At 41.3% G+C, this 20,915-nt stretch overlaps 2 protein-coding genes across 3 annotated transcripts in view; both read right to left on the bottom strand.

Moving 5' to 3' along the window:
• Nucleotides 1-658: 658 nt before the first annotated feature.
• mus81 (MUS81 structure-specific endonuclease subunit) lies at nucleotides 659-12,122 on the bottom strand. Of its 2 annotated transcripts, none has more exons than XM_085759969.1 (16): nucleotides 12,046-12,122; nucleotides 10,902-11,046; nucleotides 10,305-10,434; nucleotides 9,247-9,338; nucleotides 9,019-9,153; nucleotides 8,333-8,413; nucleotides 8,089-8,177; nucleotides 5,837-6,160; nucleotides 4,840-4,967; nucleotides 3,870-3,982; nucleotides 3,655-3,774; nucleotides 3,454-3,549; nucleotides 2,074-2,217; nucleotides 1,822-1,925; nucleotides 1,626-1,709; nucleotides 659-975 (listed from the first exon to the last, which is right to left on the bottom strand). In XM_085759969.1, exons 2-16 carry the CDS (start codon nucleotides 11,040-11,042, stop codon nucleotides 909-911), a joined length of 1,848 nt encoding a protein of 615 aa, XP_085616095.1. In that variant the 5' UTR covers nucleotides 11,043-11,046; nucleotides 12,046-12,122; the 3' UTR covers nucleotides 659-908. The 2 variants fall into 2 exon arrangements, with proteins under 2 accessions (XP_085616095.1, XP_085616096.1); XM_085759970.1 differs by having other exon boundaries at nucleotides 9,019-9,150.
• A 3,386-nt stretch (nucleotides 12,123-15,508) lies between these two features.
• The window catches only part of ovol1a (ovo-like zinc finger 1a), a 10,515-nt gene continuing 5,108 nt past the window's right edge, over nucleotides 15,509-20,915 (bottom strand). The window contains exons 2-5 of the mRNA XM_085759022.1: nucleotides 19,822-20,045; nucleotides 18,846-19,085; nucleotides 17,587-17,731; nucleotides 15,509-15,888 (exon numbers count right to left, since the gene is read on the bottom strand). Of these exons, the coding sequence (XP_085615148.1) occupies nucleotides 15,524-15,888; nucleotides 17,587-17,731; nucleotides 18,846-19,085; nucleotides 19,822-20,045 (974 nt within the window). The 3' untranslated portion in view covers nucleotides 15,509-15,523. The remainder of the gene's footprint in view (nucleotides 15,889-17,586; nucleotides 17,732-18,845; nucleotides 19,086-19,821; nucleotides 20,046-20,915) is intronic.

Raw genomic sequence — 20,915 nt, 5'->3', positions numbered from 1 at the left:
AATGTTTTATTCTAAAATGTTTTAATACGTTTTTAAAAACTTTACTTTTTTAAAGATTCTTTGAAAAAATTTAGTTAACATTTTCTATTTTCTTATTAAAATGATTAAACATTGAAAACAGAGGAAACATTTACAACTCAGATGAATTATAAATAAGATACAAAGTAAAAATAAAACGAAAACATTTACTGCAAATAAAAAATAATTAGAGTTTCGTCCAATAATATAAAAATAAACAAATTTACCTTCTTCAGGAAGTGTCACCACAGTAACGTGTCGTCAGTGAACTCTAGTGGTCGCTGCTGGAAACTGCACACAACACTCACTGATAGTTTCCTAGTTAGTGTTATTGATTTTAATAAATTAATCAATAAATAATGAGGGATCTCCGTCACAGTTCTCCACAGACCAAACTGTTTGATCAACAGCTCAGATATTTAAGTTATTTGATTGAAAAAGCTGAAAATTCTCGTCTGGTTATTGATAATTGATTATCAGCTCTTGTTGCTCTGCTCTTCTGTTAAAACTATAACAAAATATCTTTTATTCATTAAAAAAAAAATATATATATATATATAATATATATATATTTTTTTTTTTATCAAGATTTCTACACAAACACTAAATAACCATGTTTAGACACAGTCAGACATCAGAATATTATTCAAAAATAAGAAACTTTATTGATCCACCATCAGGACGCGTTAGTGAAATTCTTCATTAATATTTTTTACAGTAAAGTAAATTCAGCAGCAGCTTTACATCTTTATATAAACACAAAGAACAAAAAAACAATCTGTTCAAGTCAAAGAGGAACTGGAAGTTAATGTTATCAAGTTTCAGGACGAGTGAGGTCAAAAATGATTAATCATGACGTCATTGTGTGATTGTTTGACGACGTCATCGCGTTACGTCAGAGCGCCGTGTGAGCAGTAAAGCTGATAGACGGTTCTGCTCAGAGCCGGACCGAGGTTCCTGCAGAAACAACAGAGAGAAAAACATGAAGATGAGCTCATGTTCGTTATTTTATCGTAAATTTATTAACAAATTAGAACATTTTAGTTGGTGTCAATTCAGTTTTTTTTTTTTTTTTTAAGATGAAGGTGATCATTTAACTAAAAGCAACTTGAAACTGATCAATAATCAGCTGCACAGTGACAATTTAAAAATCTACGGTGGCCCTGAGAGGACAAAACTGCACCATGTGATGGACAAATAATACTAATAAGTATAAATACATCAGAATATGAGTAATTAAATGCAAAATAAATACATTTTGGTGATGAAAAATGCATTTTTTATATATTTATCTGTGTATTTCTGCGTTTATTTAATTGTTATATTTAAATTTATTCAGTTTTTTCATATTTATGCTTTTAGAAAAAGAATACAAACAAACAAAAACAGACAAAGTATTTTTCGTCAGTAAAATTAATGTCAAAAATTTGCCTGTTTTCTTTATTTTCCCCCACGTTTTAAGCTGCAGTGATTTGAGCTTCTGGGCCACCGTACAACAGGTCATTCACAAAAAACGGGTTATTATTTAGTTAAGTTAAATGAGAGTTTTATTCTTTTCTTTAAACTAAATTAACGCTGCAACTCAAACGCGTCTGAACTCAACGAACCTCTTGAGTTTCCCGTATCTGATGGAGGAGAGAAGTTTCTCTTTCTCTGCTTCGGTCGAACATCGGTCGTAGGCTGAAAACAAACTGAGGGAGAAAAAGATGAGAAAAATTATTAAACATAAAAAAAAACAAACACGCAACTTCACTTCCTGTGTGTGTGTGTGTGTGTGTGTGTGTGTGTGTGTGTGTTAGTTACCTGTGTGGAGTGCTGTACTGCTCCAAGATGGCCGCCGCCTTGTCTCCAGACAGTCCGCTGATCTGCATCAGCTGCCGAGCGAAAACCTCCCGAACCGTCTGACACTGAGACACGGACAGAGAGAACGTCTGAGCCGCGCTTTTATTTTGAAAACTGAAACTGGGCTTTTATTTTGAAAACCTAAAACGATTCAGTGAGTTATGATGTCATCACTACACACACACACACACACATATAAACACACACACACACCTTGTTCTTGACGGCGCCGTAGTTGAACTCTGCGAACGACATGAGGCAGCAGGACGGACTCCCTCTCTCCTCCTCCTCCTCCTCCTCTTCTTCATCACTCCGTCCGTCGGCCTCCAGCCTGGAGCGACAGATCAGGGTTCGATTCTGAGAGAAGGAGGGATGAACAGGTCGGAGTTAGAGAGGAGGAGGAGGAGGAGGAGGAAGAGGAGGAAGGGGAAGAGGAGGAGGAAAAAGAAGGAAGAAGAGGATAAAGAGAAGGAAGAGGAGGAGGAGGAGAAAGGAGGAAGAGAAGGAAGGGGAAGAGGAGGAGAAGGAAGAGAGGAAAATGAGAAGGAGGAAGAAGAGGAGAAAGAGAAGGAAGAGGAGGAGGAAGAGAGGGAAAAGGAAGAGGAGGAGAAGGGAGGAAGAGGAAGAGAGGGAAAAGGTGAAGGAATATGTGGAGAAGAAAGGAGGAAGAGGAGAAGGAGGAGGAGAAAGGAGGAAGAGAAGGAGGAGCAGGGAGGGGAAGAGGAGGAGAAGGAAAGGGAAGAGAGGAGGATGGGAAAGAGAAGGAGGAGGAAGAGAAGGAAGAGGAAGAGGGGGAGAAAGAGAAGGAAGAGGGGAAAGGAGGAGGAGGAAAAGGAAGGGGAAGAGAAGGAGGAAGAAGAGGAGAAAGAGAAAGAGGAGAAAGGAGGAAGAGAAGGAGGAGAAAGAGAAGGAAGAGGAGGAGGAGAAAGGAGGAAGAGAAGGAGAAGGAGTAGGAAGAGGAGGAGGAAGAGAAGGAGGAGAAGAAGGAAAAGGGGGAGGAAGAGAGGAGGAAGAGGAGGATGAGAAAAAGAAGGAAGAGGAGGAGGAGAAAGGAGGAAGAGAAAGAGTGGAGGAGGAAGAGAAGGAATGGGAAGAGGAGGAGGGGGGGAGGAAGAAGAGGAGAAAAGAGAAGAGGAGGAGAAAGGAGGAAGAGAAGGAAGAGGAGGAGGGGGGGAAGGAAGAAGAGGAGAAAAGAGGAGAAGGAGGAGAAAGAGAAGGAAGAGAAAGAGGAGAAGGAGGAGGAGAAAGGAGGAAGAGGAGAAGGAGGAAGAGAAAGAGAAGGAGGAGGAAGAGGAGGAGAAAGAGAAGGAAGAGGAGGAGAAAGAGGAGGAAGAAAAGGAAGGGGAAGAGGAGGAGGAAGAGAGGGAAGAGGAGGAGAAAGGAGGAAGATAAGGAAGGAGAAGAGGAGAAAGAAAAGGAAGAGGAGGAGAAAGGAGGAAGAGAAGGAAGAGGAGGAAAAGGAGAAGGAAGAAGAGGAGGAGAAAGGAGGAAGAGAAGGAAGAGGAGGAAAAGGAGAAGGAAGAAGAGGAGAAGGAGGAGGAGAAAGGAAGAGAGAAGGAAGAGAAGGAGGAAGAGAAGGAGTGTGTGTGTGACCTGGTAGAGTCTGGTGAGGTAGCGTGTCATCACGGTGAGGTAGGCGGCCGACTCTCTGACGTCCTGCACTCGCTTCACGAAGAAACCGTCCACCACCTACACACACACACACACACACACACACACACACACACACACACAGTATCAGGTATTGATCAGTGTATTGACTGATTGATTGATAACTGACTGATCGATCGTCACCTGTGTGTTGGCGATGGCCTGCTGCAGCGTGGCCTCAGGTAAACTCAGGTGAGCGGCGGCCGAGCCACACTCCTCCACCAGGTAGACGGGCCGCCGCAGCCCGCAGCGCTTCAGACGGAACTACGGAGCAGGAGGAGGAACCGATAACTGATCAATAACTAATCAATACCTGATCAATACTCAGGCTGACTGGCGGCTGAGGAGACGGCTCCGACCTTCTGCTCCCTGAAGCGGCCGTCGATGATGCTGCCACACAGGTCGTCCATCCTCTTCCTCTCGATGATGTAATCCAGCACCAGCTCCCGGCCGCACGGCGCCCGCAGCTGACCTGGGGATGATGTCATCGTTACTTTTTTTCTTCTTCTCATAAACCTTTATTGATCACTGACAGACTATGTTTTTTTTTCATTCATTTTTATACACAAACCCAAAGAATCCAAATAAACAAAAACATAAAACCAAACAAACTATAAACATTTATACACCTATTTACGCATTTGAATTTAATAAAAGGGGTTTATCTATTCAAATAATCACACAGAGGTTTTTAATTATTTGTAAATGTCGAATGTTTTTGTAGCTTTTTACGTTTTTCATACCGTGTAGTGTTTGAGTGTAGCGGTGGATTTCTAATTTAAATTTCTGAATCCTCGGTCTTTTTGAGGAACATTTACATTTATGAATAGTAGTTTTATATTTCCTGTACAAAATTAAAAGATTCAACAAAAACATTCTTTACTCTTAAGCGTTTTCTCATCATAGAGGAGAATTATATCTTTTTTTCCTAAGTTGAAGCTTAATGCCAGTTAACACATGTCCAACTTTTACCCAGAACAAGTTCACATAACCCCATTCATAGAAAAGGACAGAAAGTTAATCTTTAGATTTGGAGATGGCCTTGTACCGCCACATTATGTAATAACGCCGTATTTTGTAATAAGTTGTTACATAATGCACCAAATTATTACATTTTCTACATGACAGAAAAGTGTTTGTAATAACTAATGCAATATGTAACAACTTATTACAAAATGCGGCAAAGTTTATTACCTAATATATTGCATTTAATCACAAAATGTGGCAGATTATTACATCATGAAGTGAAAATGTATGTGTGTGTGTGTGTGTGTGTGTGTGTGTGTGTGTGTGTGTGTGTGTGTGTGTGTGTGTGTGTGTGTGTGTTACCTGGGACAGGCGTCACCCTCTCCTTGGCGACCCACAGGAAGTCGCCCACGTTGAGTTTCCTGACATCGAAGGCGACTCCGTTCCTCTGCAGCTCCTTCACCAGCTCCTGTTTACGCTGCTGACAGCCGCTGGTCGACCACAGATCAATACGTCAGGACGATCGATCACACAGACCAGAGACAGAGTTCAAAGAAATTTACATCTTAAAAAAAATAATAATAATAACAAAAGGCCATGCAAGAACGAACATGAAAAGTCACTGCAGATCTGTAGAGAGAGGAGAGAAAGAGAGAGAGGAAAAAGAGAGAGGGGGGACAGAGAAGAAAGAGAGACAGAAGACAAAAAAGAGAGAAAAAAGAGAGAAAGAAGAGAGAAAAGAGAAAAAAGAGTGAGGGGAGAGAGAACAAAGAGAGCAAATGGAGAGAGGGAAAACAGACAGATGGGAGACAAAAGAAAGAGATACAGGACAAAAAAGAGAGAGAGGAGAAAGAGAAGACGGAAAAAGAGAGAAAAGACAAAGAGGAGAGAGAGGGAAATAAAGGGAGAGGGGAGATGAGAAGAAAGACAGGAAAAAAGAGAGGAAAGAAGAAAGAGAGAAAAGAGAGGGAGGAAAAAAGGGAGAGGGGAGACAGAAGAAAGAGAGATAGAAGACAAAAAAGAGAGAAAGGATTGAGAGAAGAGAGAGGGAAATAAAGGGAGAGGGGGAGATGAGAAGAAAGAGAGAAAAAAGAGTAGAGAGAGAGAACAAAGAGAAAAGGGAGAGAGGAAAAAAAGTGAGGGGAGACAGAGAAGAAAAAGAGATAGAAGACAGAAAAAGAGAGAGGAGAAAGAGAGGAGAGAGAGGGAAATAAAGGGAGAGGTGAGATGAGAAGAAAGAGAGAGAAAAAAAGAGAGAGAGAGAAAGTGAGAGAAAAGAGAGAGGAAAAAGGGAGAGGGGAGACAGAGAGAGAGAAAGAAAGGGATAGAGAGAAAGAGAGAGAGTGTGTTCTCTTCTCACCCTGTAGTTTCGATGAAGTCGACACACAGGATGATGTCATAGTTTCCCGGGAGGAGAACTTCTCCGTTCGTCTTCCTGCTCCTCCTCTGCTCCTCCTCCCTCACCTCCACCTCTTTCTCCATCTCCCTCTCCCTCTCTCTCTGCTTCTCCTCCTCCTTTTCTTCCTCTTCTTCTTCATCTTCATCACTCCCAGTCAGGTCCACCACCCCTACACCTCCTCTCTCCTCCTCTTCTTTCTCCTCCTCCTCCTCTCTGTCTTTACTCCCTTGCTCTGCAGAGTCCAGACGTTCGGCCAGAACTCGACCGTCTTCAGTCAGAGAAAACCTGACACACAGACACAGACACAACTTTTATGTTACGTCCTAATATATAGATTTATCTTTTATTTAACCGTGACATTTATATACATTTATATTACATCCAAACATCTAAAGGTGAATGTCAATTAATTAAAATATCATGGAAAAGTTAAAAAGACCCAAACAAGTTTTTCTTTGACTTTTCAGAAGGACAACATTTCCTTATTAAATTTTTTAAAATTTTGTCATATATTTTTGAGATGCTGAATTTTAGGTCTTCATTAAATGTGAAGCTATAATTATTACAATTTAAAGAAATTAAATGAATAAAGACATGAAAAGTTTCATTCTGTGTAATAATGGATATATAATGTATCAGCCTTTAAAGGTACAATATGTAGGAATTCCCCCCATCTAGCGGTGCGGTTGCATATCTGAACGTATTCTTGATGTTGCATTCACATGAAATCGGGCAGACGTCAGACAGACAACAGACGCTGCATCTAACAGGATAAACAAGCGTCTATGTAAACAAGTGGTCCGCCAGCACGAGGCAAAACAATACACGTGACAATATGTTGTCATGGTGATGTCGTATTGTTTACCTGACCCACGTTTTACCGTCTTTCTCTCGTCGAGTAAAACAACATCCGGTTGGTTTGCCGACGGCCGTCTGCCTGACTGCACCTGAATGCAACACCAGTGCCTCCGTCCTTCCTCACACTACACAGTGGTGACAGTTTTAACAGGCCGAGCCGACAGCTCCGCTGAGTTTCCGTGGTTACCTACGGTCATGCTGCCACTCAACGTAAAAAAAATGGCGGTGCAACATGGCCGCCTCGGTTCAGTGCGCCCCCCCTTGTGTATTTGTAACGACTTGTAACAACTCATTCTAAGGTACGAGAAAGCTTTCATTTGTATGCGGGTGTGATTCGACTTCAGTGAAATACGTATTTATGAAAGCAATATTTGATTTTTGCTAATTAAAAGACAAATAAGTTACATACTGGGGCTTTAAATTACTGAAATAAATAAACTATTATAGGACGAATCGCCTTGTTGTTTACAACTACTTCCGGGTAGAAAACCAGCATTCGAACAATAGTGACGGACGAGAGTTTCACTATATATATCTGCTTTTTCATGTCACTATATCGCCGTTTAGACTAATCTGATGTTTGTAAAGTCTATAAAACCAATGATTGGACAAACATTACTATTTACGTGTGCACATTTTTGTAATTAGTCATGGTTATCATAGATTAGCTGGGCTAACGGTTACCTGTTGAACTTTAATAACTCAGTGACTCAATAAACGGTCCATGAAAAAATATTTTCTCCAGCGGATATCTGAGTTACAACATGACTGAGCTAACTGGAGTAGTTTCATGTCGTGTCCCACAACGGGAGGGTTTTAACAGCTGACGTCCTGGTGTTAGCTTAGCTACCGCCGTTAGCTTAGCTACCGTTAGCTGTCCCTGTCAGCTGCAGCCACTGATGCTTTCTAGACACCGTGATTCCCCCAAACTGAATAAATACAACACATAGCAACACAAAACACACACACAGAAATAGTAATGTTTCTTCAATCATTTCAGATTTGTCTAAACGGTGATAGGGCGTGAAAAATATGATATATATAGCTAAACTCTCGTTCGTTACTATTGATCTCATTCAAATTACGTGCTGGTTTTCTACCCGGAAGTAGAATGTAAACAACAAGGCGATTCGGTCTACTGAGAAGCACCTGTAGAATTATCTTTTAATTATCTATATCAGATGTTATTCGTCTCTTTTAAATATTCCACATTTACATTTTGCTGCATATGTCTTTATTAATTAATGTGTTTACGACCCAAAGAGTGTGTGTGTGTGTGTGTGTGTGTGTGTGTGTGTGTGTGTGTGTGTGTGTGTGTGTGTGTGTGTGTGTGTGTGTGTGTGTGTGTGTGTCACCTGGCGGGGTTGTGTGTCTTGATGACCAGGTTCTTCTGGATCAAGGTGCTGACCGACGACCAGGCCGTGTACTTGCTGCCCAGGTCTGGCTGAAGGGAGACAACGGGAGGTTAAAACTTAGAGCCGATCAGAACCAAACCGATCAAAGTTATTGATCGATAAACAGTGAAACGTTCAGAGTTTTAATCTTTTTGATTTGAGGATCTTTGTAAAAAAAATAAAAATGTTTCTCTCTTTCTCTTACCACAGTGAAGGATTTGTCACAGAGGAGTTGAGCCTCGGCCTGAAGCTCCAGTTTGAACATGAAGCCTTTACTGCCGGGGATCTGCAGAGGAAGAGGAGGAGGCAAGAGAGAGGAAGGGGGGAAAGAGAGAGAAGAAAGAGAGAAAGGAAAGGGGGGGGGGTAAAGAAAGAGAGTGGAGAGAGAGAAAGAGAGAGAGAGGAAGAAGGGAAAGAGAGAGGAGAGAGAGAAAGAGAGAAAAAAAGAAAGAAAGAAAGAGACAGGGAGAAAGAAAGGGAGAAAGGAGAGAAAAAGAAAGATAGAAAGGGAGAGGGAGAAAGAGGAGAGAAAAAGAGGAAGAAAAAAGAAAGAAAGAAAGAAAGAAAGAGGGAGAAAGAGGAGAGGGAAAGATAAAGGAAAAAGAAAGAAAGAGACAGGGAGAAAGAGGAGAGAAAAAGAGAAAGAAAAAAGAAAGGGAGAGGGAGAAAAAAGAAAGAAAGAAAGAAAGAAAGAAAGAAAGAAAGAAAGAAAGAAAGAAAGAAAGAAAGAAAGAAAGAAAGAAAGAAAGGGAAAGAGAGACAGAAAGAGGAGAGGTAAACTCCACCTACATTCAGATCACAACAACAAACACTGGGCTGAATAATGAAGATGAGGATGAAGATGAAGATGAAGATGATGATGAAGATGACGGTCGGCCATCTTGTTTCTACCTGTGAGTGTCTGAGCAGCGTCAGCAGCACGGCGAAGCCTCCAGACCTCCTCTGAGGAACGTACTCCCTCTTCTTCCTCCCTCCTCCTCCTCCTCCTTTTTCCTTCCCATGATCCCCGGCTGCTGCTGCGTTCTTCTACACGGAGGAACGGACCAATCACAGCTCAGAGAACAGACCCACACTGAAAACACATTAACATCTCCTCCTCCTCCTCCTCCTCCTCCTCACCTTCCTGGACGGAGCCAGCCTGTTGTTGTTGTCGGCTCGGCCAGCAGGAGGCGCTGCTGCTGCAGGGAGCGCGTGAAGAGGAGCGTCTGGACCTGGAGGAGGAGAAACAGACGAGAAGAAGTCTGTTTCTTCTTTTTCACGCTTTTAAAATGTACAGAGGCATATTGCATTCACTTGGAAAAAAAAAAGCTCTGTTTTTCGGAGTAATTATTATTTTTTCCTGTGTGAGTGACTTATTTTTCAGTTTTTCTGAGTAATATTTTTTCTGTTTTTCAGAATAAATTAACGAGAAGTTCCAACCTGCAAGTAACATGGGGACTGATTTCAAAATAAAGGTGCTACATCAGACTGCTCCAATATTTTCTGAATGACTCTCTCTGAGGTTGTGTTCTGTAACAGGTCGTCTCCTCTCATATCAATCTGAATTTACAGGGAACAAAGTGAAAATAAGAAAATAGTGGGCTTTTACTTTGAAAATATACATCACCTTGCAAACTATTGGAAGGTGACCTTTATTTTGAAAATCAGCAGTACGCTTACGTATAAATGTGTAGTTTTATGAAGTTGAAGTTTATGAACTGATTCGTCTGTCACGTCTGTTTTATCACATGTTTCTTGTTTCATTCTGCTACTTTACATAATATGTTAATAAAACAAACTAATATTATAATTTAAAAAAACACAACAGGCTGCTGTGATGTCACTAGTTTGCAGCCATTTATCTTTTTTAGATTTAGATTTACTATGCACAGTTAAAAATACACAAGTAAAAGTAACAATTTCATCATTTACAGTGTTGGTCATTAGATTATTAGATATTATTATCATTATTATTAGACGCCTACATTTGTAGATAGTGATGAGATATAACGTCTTACAAAACAGAAAACAGAACAAATGAACAATCAGAAATATATAAATGATAATAATAAAAGAAAAAACTTTGAAGGGAAATTACACAAAGAGATTAAAGATCAAAATATATGGATAACAATAAACGGTGTGTTTCCGTGGTAACGATAAGGCCGGTTCACCGGTCTCTCACCGTGGTCTCTCACCGTGGTCTCTCAGGTGTCGCTGCAGCTTCTGGTCCAGGATCTTACAGATCCCGTCTCCGAAGTTCTGGAGGATTTTCGCCTCTTTGGCGTTTTTCAGTGGGAGCGGATATTTGTTCAAAGAGCTGATGGCCTGAGGAGAAAACACACACACACACACACACACACATTATTCTTATGTACTGATTATTTCTAAACATCTTAAATCGAAAAAAAAAAAAAAGAAACTATGTGAGTGCTTTTACATTAGTTCTCAGCTCAAAAAAATGGTTAATTATTATTAAGCTGCTGAACACAGACCATGCCCATTTTAAATTCTAAATGACTTCTATTTAATGACTTGTTATTTATGTATTACTTCTATATTATCAGCTTTTACCTTATTTGTTTTGTTCTCATCTTGCTCCATCTCTACATCTTATTTAGTTCTTGATTCCTCCCTCCGTCCCATGCTCTTAATGTTTTTACTCACAGTTTGTGTTTGTGTGGCTGTCTGACGTGTAAATAAAGTTGTCTGAACTGAACCGAGACAAGTCCAAGACCTTGAAAAGTACTACAACACCTCCTCCTCCTCCTCCTCCTCCTCCTGCTCCTCCTCACCTTCTGGTAGGTGTAGTGGATCTTCTGTCCTTTCTGCTTGGCCTCGTCCCGGAGCTCAGTGAGCCACTGGAGGAACAGAGGGTTGGGGCACGAGGGCAGAGAGCGTTTCCGACCCAACCGGACCGACCCCGAGGCCGGCATCACTCTGGGAGAAGGAGGGGGAGGAGAGAGATTTGTTTTTTTTAGACACAACTTTATTTCCCACTCTTAAAGGTACATTGTGTTGGAATTTCAAAATGCATGTGCAACTCGGTTAAAAGTCTGTTGGTCCAGTCATATATTTTGTCATTGTAGTTTTCTTAAAATCTCGTCTCGTGAGATGAGTGTATTGTTACACCCCTAATGGCGGCACGACATGTCAGCCACCACCGAGCTTTCCCGCTCCATGTAGATATGAATGATATGAACGGCTAATCCAGAGTTTACCGGAACACTTCAGTTTGTTGACGGGGGGATTACTGATTAATGAAAAACAGACTTTTGAACCAAATAATCGATTTTCGTGAATAGATAACAGGAGAAGATACACAATGTCCCTTTAAACAGCTTCACTTTGTGTTTGTTTTTTTAACTCCTTGTTCAATAAATAAACACATACATACACATCACTTATATACACATGTACATAAACATAGATAGATAGATAGATAGATAGATAGATAGATAGATAGATAGATAGATAGATAGAGATGGAGAGAGAGATGGATGGAAGGAAGCGAGAGAGAGAAAGAAAGTGACAGAGAGGGAGGAAGAGAGAGATAAAGATGGAGAAAGAGAGATGGATGGAAAGAAAGAAAGAAAGAAAGAAAGAGACAGTGGGAGAAAGATGTTGTAAGAGAGAGAAAGAAAGAGACAGTGACAGAGAGGGAGGAAGAGAGAGAAAGATGGAGAAAGAGAGATGGAAAGAAAGAAAGAAAGAAAGAAAGAAAGAGGACGGGATGAAGTCAGTTCTGTGAAACAACAACAACAACAGCTTCCTGTGTCTTTAGCTAACGAGGCTAACGTTAGCAGACCGTTACCGTGGATACGTCACATGTAACAGTTTCCCACAAGATGGCGGCGAGTTTAAACGTAGAAAACGACATTTTATACAAAAGTGAAAGTAAATAAAACAGTAGAATAAAGTCGTACAAGTGCAGCTCACCTGTTTGAGGAGCTGATGCTGCTGTTGCCGCCTTGTTTTTAAACTCACTGCGCATGTGCGTGTTGACACCGGTCACGTGACGCGAACTACGGAGAGCGCGAAGGACAAAACTCATGACAGCGCGTTTTGTCGATCAGAGCGGTAGATAGTTGTTTTACTGGTTTTGTGCTAAGCTACGTTTTAGCAAGAAAGTGGGACTCAAACTAATATGAATAAATAAATACTAGATACTACAGATAGATAGATAGATAGATAGATAGATAGATAGATAGATAGATAGATAGATAGATAGATAGATAGATAGATAGATAGATAGATAGATAGATAGATAGATAGATAGATAGATAGATAGATAGATAGATAGATAGATTCCAAAACTATCTAATTTGTCCTTTGAACACAAAATAGACTAAAATAGATGTTGCAACTTGTCTACCCAGTGTTACTATATAAAAAAACAAAAAAAACAAATCCCATTAAAACATTACTGTCCGATAACGTTCCTCTTTAGTTTAATAGGAAAGAAAGAAATGTCACAACTTTGGTAAATTCATAGCCTACTATTGCCTTGTCAGAAAACATTCAATTAATAAATAATAAATCATAAATGTGAGTCAATAAATCATCTAATTGTTGAACACTGAAGGATTAGTATATCAGTAAAGGATTCAAACTGATTTAAAGCAGTTTAATTTGTGTTATTTTGTCATTTATTCTAAGTAAGCTGTTAAATAAGGTTGAATAAGTTCTGCTCTGTTGACTTTTTCCCACCCAGCTATAATCCTGCCAGTTCAGGGATCAAACCTGTGACCTTTCCGCGACAGCACAGCACACGCTCAACTAGGTTCTCCTGCCAAAGTGGTGTCATCCTGTCATGTTGAGATCTCTCTTATTGTATGAACAATAAAAAGAAACAAAAAAAAAACCCGGCTCTCCCCTTCCTCCTCAGCCGGCTCGGTGGGTGTAAAGACCGTTATGTGGCTGTCGCCTGAATCCGCCTCCTCCTCGTCTCCTCGGGGCTCAATCCAGTCTGTTGGAATCTGCCAAACAAGACCCGACAGAGACCAGGAATCCAACCTCACCCACCCAGCAACATCCTCGCTCTCCCACACACAATCACACACACTCACACACACATACACTCACACACACTCACACACACACTTACACACACGGCTTTACTCAAGTCACACTTCTGTAGCCTATATTCAAATGAAACCAGGTTGTTGTTCAATGTTATGAAACGAAAAACCAAAGGAAGCACTTAGTTGTTCACGCAGGAAACACAAACCCACAGAAAAGAATCTCACTTTAAACCACAAGAAGCTGCAGGTTTCACTATAACGTGTCGCCTCGCCGCTCTCTGCTTTTATGATTTCACTCAGTCATACCCTGGAAATATTTGAAGTCTTACTTTACTCATAAATAATTTCTTCTGTTTTCTTTACTTTTCTTTTTTAATTTTACAATAAACCCAGAGAAACAAGGCCTTCGTATGAGATTATATAGTAATATAACACAGCTAAATACAGTAAAAAGGTTTATAATATTGATTATCTTGTACAGAGTGAATACAAAGCTCACACACAAACAAACATGGAGCTTTTTTGCATTAATAAAACCTTGAATTATGGGATAAAACTGGATTTTAAGGCAAAAAAGTTCAGGTTAAATTATTAAAACACAATTTACTTTGATGAGTCGTCGCTTTCTGAGACTTTAGGTTCGTTTTCACCAAACACAACAAGTTCAGTCTTGGAAATCTACAGGAGTGGAAAAGTTTAGACTGGTATAGCTACATACGGTTGTTGATGTTGAGGATATCAATGCAGTAAAGAGGGCGGGAGCTTCAGGAGTTAACGGCTGCATTTTGTTAAAGCCAAACAAGTTTGTTGTGTTGGTGAAGAGATTTTTAGAGTAACGGCCTGTGCGTGGGTTTGACCCTGTGATCTCTGTGTCACAGGCTCCACCTGTTGGTGTGAGTCATCAGAGACACAATAAAACTATTACTACTCATAATAGTAGAGTAGGACTCACCCCTGGTTGGTATCACTGGAGATTATTATTAGACTGAATTTAAGTACACACTGGTCTCTGTTTACTGGATATAACAACACTTCTTCTTGTTTGTATTTAAATCACCGAAATTTCCTGCCATTAATATTTATTTTTCATTATTTCCTTTATGTTTCTGTGCTCAGGTCTCAAGTGTAAATGAGAACTTGAGGTCAATGTCACTTGTTGTTTGATAAAAGTCTAATATACTTGACAATAATATCAATATGCACCAATATAACTGTTTATAGTTGTTTTTAATTTACTGTTTATGTTGTATAAATTTAAATCATACATTGCCGTAACATTTTCTACTAAGGTTTCCTGTCATATTTCTGATGAATGTAAAAGTGAATTCAGATACGTATTTCTCATTTATGAATATTTGTTTGTGTTAAAAAAAAAAGAAAAATGAAAAGTGAGAAGAGAAAAAGACATAAGTCTGGAAACGTTTTTAACCCAAATTAAAGAAAATATCCAAATCCAAATGTTGCTATTTAAATTTAAATATATGTGTATATGTATGTATATGAGTTGAAAGTTAAAAGATAGACGAATTGTGTTCATTGCTGTTTTGTTTTTTTTGTTATTATATGTTTCCTCATCTTTAATTCTCTGAAATAGTGTGTGGTATTGGTGTTAATGTAATAGTATAGGAACAGGTATAGTAGCCTATAGGCAGGAACAATAGTACTTGTTCCTGCTCCTTATGGATATAGTTTCCTTATATATATAGTTTTTCTTTGTATATATATAAGCTGAAAGTCAAAAGATTGACAAATTGTGTCGTGTTTTGTTTTTTGTTATTATATGTTTCCTCATCTTCAATTCTCTGAAATAGTATTGGTGTTAATGCTTGGTATCTAAGCTAATGAAATTATAACTATAGAAAAGGGGCAGGTATCATACGTTTTTTTTCTTCCTGCTCCTTTCCATTTATTGTGTTAATGTAGATAAAGAAAAAAAGGAGAAAAGTTAACATTATGTAATCAAGTTAACGTATGCATGTCCTGAATGGAATAAATATGAAATGAATGAATGAATGAAATCTCATTATATTGTCACTTTTTCCACTCATCAGCTGTAAAGAAACAGAATAAACCACATAAAAAAAACAAAAACACAAACCTTTTTCTTCTGTAATATATTATTCCCTTTAATATAACAGTTTCAATAGATACCAGACGTCTCTGTGATGTCACATCTGCACATTTCGTCTTATTCATGTAAATATATAAAGTCAAAAACCCAGATCCACAAACACACACGTACACACATATACCTTCATAAATATATACACATATACAGTACATGTACTTTTATGTTTTTTCCTCTTTTTTTTACACTCTTGTATCACTCAACCTACATGTCCATCATTTCATCATTTCATCATCCCTCCTTCCTCCTTCCTCCTCCTCCTCCTCTACTGTCCTGCAGACCCGGTGGTGTCGTCGCTCTCGGCTCCCTGAGGAGAACCGGGCGCCGACTGCTGCTCCTCTTTATCTCCTCCTTCTCCTCCTCCTCCTGCTCCTCCTCCTCCTGCTCCTCCTCTCCTCGCGGCCTTGCCCTTCAGCAGGGCGCTGTCGGGGTGGAACGAGTGCAGGTGGACGAGCAGCTCGTCCTGGGCGCCCGCCGTGAGGCCGCACTCCTCGCACACGTACAGCTTGTTGCGGCGCTCCTTGTAGGCGTACTGCAGCGTGACGCTGTGGATCTTCTTCATGTGCGACTCCAGCGAGCAGCGCTGCGTGAAGGCTTTCTCACACAGCGTGCACTTGTACGGGCGCACGCCTGGGGGAGAAGAGGAGAGGAGGATATGAATATATATGACACGAGAAGATGATACATATATGACAAGGTTAGGGGGTTTCCTCTAACCTGTAGAGGAGGAGGAGGGGGGAGGAGGAGGAGGAAGAGGAGGAGAAGGAGGACGAAGTAGAGGAAAAGGAGGAGGAGGAGGAAGAGGGGAGGAAGGAGGAAGACAAAGGAGGTAGAGGAAGAGGAGGAGGGAGGAAGAAGAAGTAGAGGAAAAGGAGGAGGAGAGGGAAGAAGGAGAGGGGAGGAGGAGAAGGTGGGGGGAGGAAGGGGGAAGAAGTAGAGGAAGAGGAGGAGGAGGAGGAGGAAGAGGAGGAGAAGGTGGAAGAAGTAGAGGAAAAGGAGGAGGAGGAAGAGGAGGAGAAGAAGGAGGAAGAAGTAGAGGAAAAGGAGGAGGAGGAAGAGGAGGAGAAGAAGGAGGAAGAAGTAGAGGAAAAGGAAGAGGAGGAAGAGGTAGAGGAGGAAGAGGAGGAGGGGGAAGAGGAGGAGGAGGAGGAAGAAGGAGAGGGGAGGAAGAGGAGGAGGAAGGAAGAGAAGAGAAGGAGAGGGGAGGATGAGGAAGAAGAAGTAGAGGAAGGGGGAGGAAGAGGAGGAAAAGGAGGAAGACGAAGGAGGTAGAGGAGGAGGAGGAGGAGGGTGGAGAAGGGCTAGGAAGAGAAGGAAGGAAGTGGAAGAAGAAGTAGAGGAAAAGGAGGAGGAGAAGGAGGGGAGGAGGAGGAGGAGGAGGAAGAAGTAGAGGAAAAGGAGGAGGAGGAGGAGGAGGAGGAGGAAGACAAAGGAGGTAGAGGAAGAGGAGGAGGGAGGGGGAGGATAAGGAAGAGGAGGAGGAGGAGGAAGAGAAGGAGAAGGAGAGGGGAGGAGGAGGGGGAGGAAGAAGTAGAGGACAAAGAAGAGGAGGAGGAGGAAGGAGGTGGAGGAAAAGGAGGAAGAGGATGAGGAAGAAGTAGAGAAAAAGGAGGAGGAGGAGGAGGAAGAAGAAGAGGAGGAGGAGGAAGGAGGAGGGAGGAAGAGAAGGAGAAGAAGAGGGGAGGAGGAGGAAGAGGAGGAGGAGAAGGAAGTAGAGGAAGAGGGAGAAGAAGTAGAGGAAAAGGAGGAAGAGGAGGGAAAGGAGGAAGACGAAGGAGGTAGAGGAGGAGGAGGAAGTAGAGGAAGAGGAGGATGAGGAGGAAGAGGGAGAAGAAGTAGAGGAAAAGGAGGAAGAGGAGGGAAAGGAGGAAGACAAAGGAGGTAGAGGAGGAGGAGGAGGGAGGGGGAGGAAGAGGGGGAGGAGGAAGAAGTAGAGGACAAGGAAGAGGAGGAGGAGGAAGGAGGAGGGGGAAGAGGGGGAGGAAGAGGAGGAGGAAGAAAAAGGGAGGAAGGAGGAAGACGAAGGAGGTAGAGGAGGAGGAGGAGGGAGGGGAGGATAAGGAAGAGGAGGAGGAGGAGGAAGAGGAGGAAGAAGAAGAAGTGGGGGAAGAAGAGGAGGAGGAGGAAGAAGAAGAGGAAGAGGAGGAGGAGGACGAGGAAGAGGAGGAAGAGAGAGAGCAGGAAGAGAAGGAGGGGGAAGCTGAGGAAAAGGAGGAAGAGGAAGGAGGTAGAGGAGGAGGAGGAAGAGGGAGAAAGGGGGCAAAGAGAAGGAGAAAAAAACAAAGAAAAAGCGTGTGTGTGTGTGTGTGTGTGTGTGTGTGTGTTTACCTGTGTGTGTGCGCACGTGTCTCTTGAGGTCGAAGGTGTCGTTGAAGCCTTTGTTGCAGAACGTGCACATGTGTCTCTTGGTGTCGTTGTGACACTTGACGTGTCGGTTCAACATCCGCTGGTACTGGAACGTCTTCTGGCACACCTGCAGGCACGAGACGGTTACCACGGTTACCACGGTTACCACGATTACCGCTAAGTCTGACCGACCAATCCCACGATTTGATACGAGTTTGGTATTTTAATGTCAATATATATGAATGTTATGGTATATATTGTATTTGCATTGTATGCTAAACAGCTGGCAATTGTGGTACAGTCAATCAATATCATTGATCAATAGGACGAATCACATTGTTGTTTACAACTACTTCCGGGTAGAAAACCAGCATGAGAACAATAGTGACGGACGAGAGTTTCGCTATATTTTCATGTCACTATATCGCCGTTTAGACTAATCTGATGTTTGTTAAGTCTATAAAACCAATGATTGGACAAACATTACTATTTACGTGTGCACATTTTTGTGATTAGTCATGGTTATCATAGATTAGCTGGGCTAACGGTTAGCCACCTGTTTAACTTTAATAACTCAGTGACTCAATAAACCGTCCATAAAAAAATATTTTCTCCAGCGGATATCTGAGTTACAACATGACTGAGCTAACTGAAGTAGTTTCATGTCGTGTCCGACAACGGGAGGGTTTTAACAGCTGACGTCCTGGTGTTAGCTTAGCTACCGCCATTAGCTTAGCCACCGCTGTTAGCTTAGCTACCGTTAGCTGTCCCTGTCAGCTGAGCCACTGATGCTTCTACACACTGTGATTCCCCCAAACTGAATAAATACAACACATAGCAACACAGAAACAAAACACAGAGAAATATTAATGTTTCTTCAATCATTTCAGATTTGTCTAAACGGTGATAGGGCGTGAAAAATATGATATATAGCCTAGCTAAACTCTCGTTAGTTACTACCTTTCTCATTCAAATTACGTGCAGGTTTTCTACCCGGAAGTAGTTGTAAACAACAAGGCGATTCGATCTATTGAAGTAACATGAATATTTACACTATTGGAAAAGTCGACCAACATTTTTTTAAATGTTTAATGACGTTAAACGACAGTAGAGTTGAGAAGATTCAATCTGAATGTGTTGATGTTGATTTAATATGGAGGTTTAATAACAACTCTTTCAAAATAAAACGCTCTGGATTTTCAGAATAAAAGCTCAGATGACAAAGACTTTTGTATTTTTACCTGGCAAATGAACGCCGGCGTCGCCCCCGCCGACGAGCCTTGACCCTGACCTGTCGATCTGGTCACCATGGAGACCGGCTCCAGGGTGGCAGCCGCGGCGGCAACGACCACGGCGGCGGCCGGGGCGGTTGTCGTCAAGGTAACTGGGATGATGGCAGTGGGAGGGGTCAAGGACGGGAGGGTGGGGATGGGAGGAAGAGTGAGAGGAAGAGGAGCGGAGGGGAGTTCGCCCGTGGTCACCTGTGGAGAGAGAGAGAGAGAAAAGAGAGGGAGAGAGAGTTGTAATTTGTTATTAACAGAGAATTGTGGTAAAGGACGAAGGACGGTAATAATGGTTTATTTTAAAAATCAATTAAAGAAAGAGAAAGAAAGAAAGAAGGAAAGGAAGAAAGAGCAGAGAGAAAAAGAGAGAGAAAGACAGAAAGAAAGAAAGAAAGAAAGAGCAGAGAGAAAAAGAGAGAAAGACAGAAAGAAAGAAAGAAAGAAAAGAAACAGACGGAGAAAGAAAGAGAGAAAGAAAGGAAGGAAGGAAGAAAGAGAGAGAAGGAAAGAAAGAAAGAAAGAAAGAAAGAGGGTGAGAGAGAAAGAAGAAAGAAAAAAGAAAGAAAGAAGGAAGGAAAGGAAGAAAGAGCAGAGAGAGAAAGAGAGAGAGAAAGAAAGAGAAACAGAAAAAGAAAGAAAGAAAGACAGAAAGAAAGAGAAAAGAAACAGACGAAGAAAGAGAGAAAGAAAGGAAGGAAGGAAGAAAGAGAGAGAGAAGGAAATAAGACAGAAAGAAAGAGGGTGAGAGAAAGAAGAAAGAAGGAAGGAAAGGAAGAAAGAGCAGAGAGAAAGAGAGAGAAAGAAAGAAAGAAAGAAAGAAAGAAACAAGAAAGAAAGAGCGAATAGAAAACAGAAACTTTAGTAACTTTAATTTGAAAATCTAAATCTCTTCGTTTCCAAAAGAAGAGAGTAAATCACGTTTCCGTCTCCTCACCTTGATCTTGGAGCGGACGTACGTGGAGCCGCCCTGCGCCCTCCTCCTGACCTCTGACCTCGGCCCGTCCTTGGCCCCTCCCCGCCCCAGCACGGTGCTGGACGGCAGCTCGGCCGCGTGGCTCCACGGGTCGGTCACCGAGCGCTTGGCGAGGCAGAGCGGCGTCATCTCGGCCGGACTCGCCTCGGCCTCCATCGGCAGGACGGAGGGAGGGAGGAGAGAGACTGGAGAGACAGAGAGAGAGATGTTAGATCATCAATAACAAAATCATCATTTAAAGGGATAGTTCAACATTTTGGCAAATTGGCCCACTGCCGTAATCCCTATTGTCTTAGCAGTAGGTTCGTTACCTTTAATTGTCGGTGCAAGCTATTTTTAGAACGGCGGAGCAGAGCCGTGAGCTGCTCAGAGCTACGCTACGGATCAAAGAAAAACAGCAACAACAAAAAAAATTCATAACCTCGCTTTATAATTATATAAAAAATCCTTATTTGACCATCATCTGATAATGATGGTAATCTATAACTGATTGATTTATTGGTTGATTCAGACAGAGCAAGAAAGAGAAAAAGAGAGTGAAAGAGAGCGAGAAAGATCTTACAATAGTCGATCAATCAATTAGTAGATTGACAGAAAATTAATCTGCAGCTACTCTGACAGCAGATGAAGTCGTTTCCCAGAAGTCGGTCTGAGTTCTGGGAAATCAAAACCAAAGTGTTTCAAAAAATTTTATAAACAAAACTAATGAACAACCAATCAAAACTAATCTATAACTGATTGGTTGACTCAGACTTTGATCAATAACTTTCATATTACAAAATAAACACCATTTCATTTCCTGTCCTATAATAAGATTTCATTGACTCGGTCCAAACAACACATAGTGTGTAAATAGAGCTACACGGTGGGTGAGAGAGGTTTAACACAAAGGGAAAAAAATAGAGAGAGAGATGTTACGATAGTTGATCAATCAATTAGAAGATTGACAGATAATTAATCAGCAACTACTTTGATAATAGAGAGATGGGCCGTCAGGGAACTCAAAAACAACATTTTTCGACAATTTTATAAACAAAACTACTGAACAATTAATC

The sequence above is a fragment of the Trachurus japonicus genome, chromosome 18 (assembly GCF_045865225.1).
Source record: "Trachurus japonicus isolate A0001 chromosome 18, Traja_1.0".
Classification (NCBI taxonomy): Eukaryota; Metazoa; Chordata; class Actinopteri; order Carangiformes; family Carangidae; genus Trachurus; species Trachurus japonicus.
The sequence above is the reverse complement of the archived record's forward strand: the minus strand, read 5'-3'. Positions and strand labels throughout refer to the sequence as shown.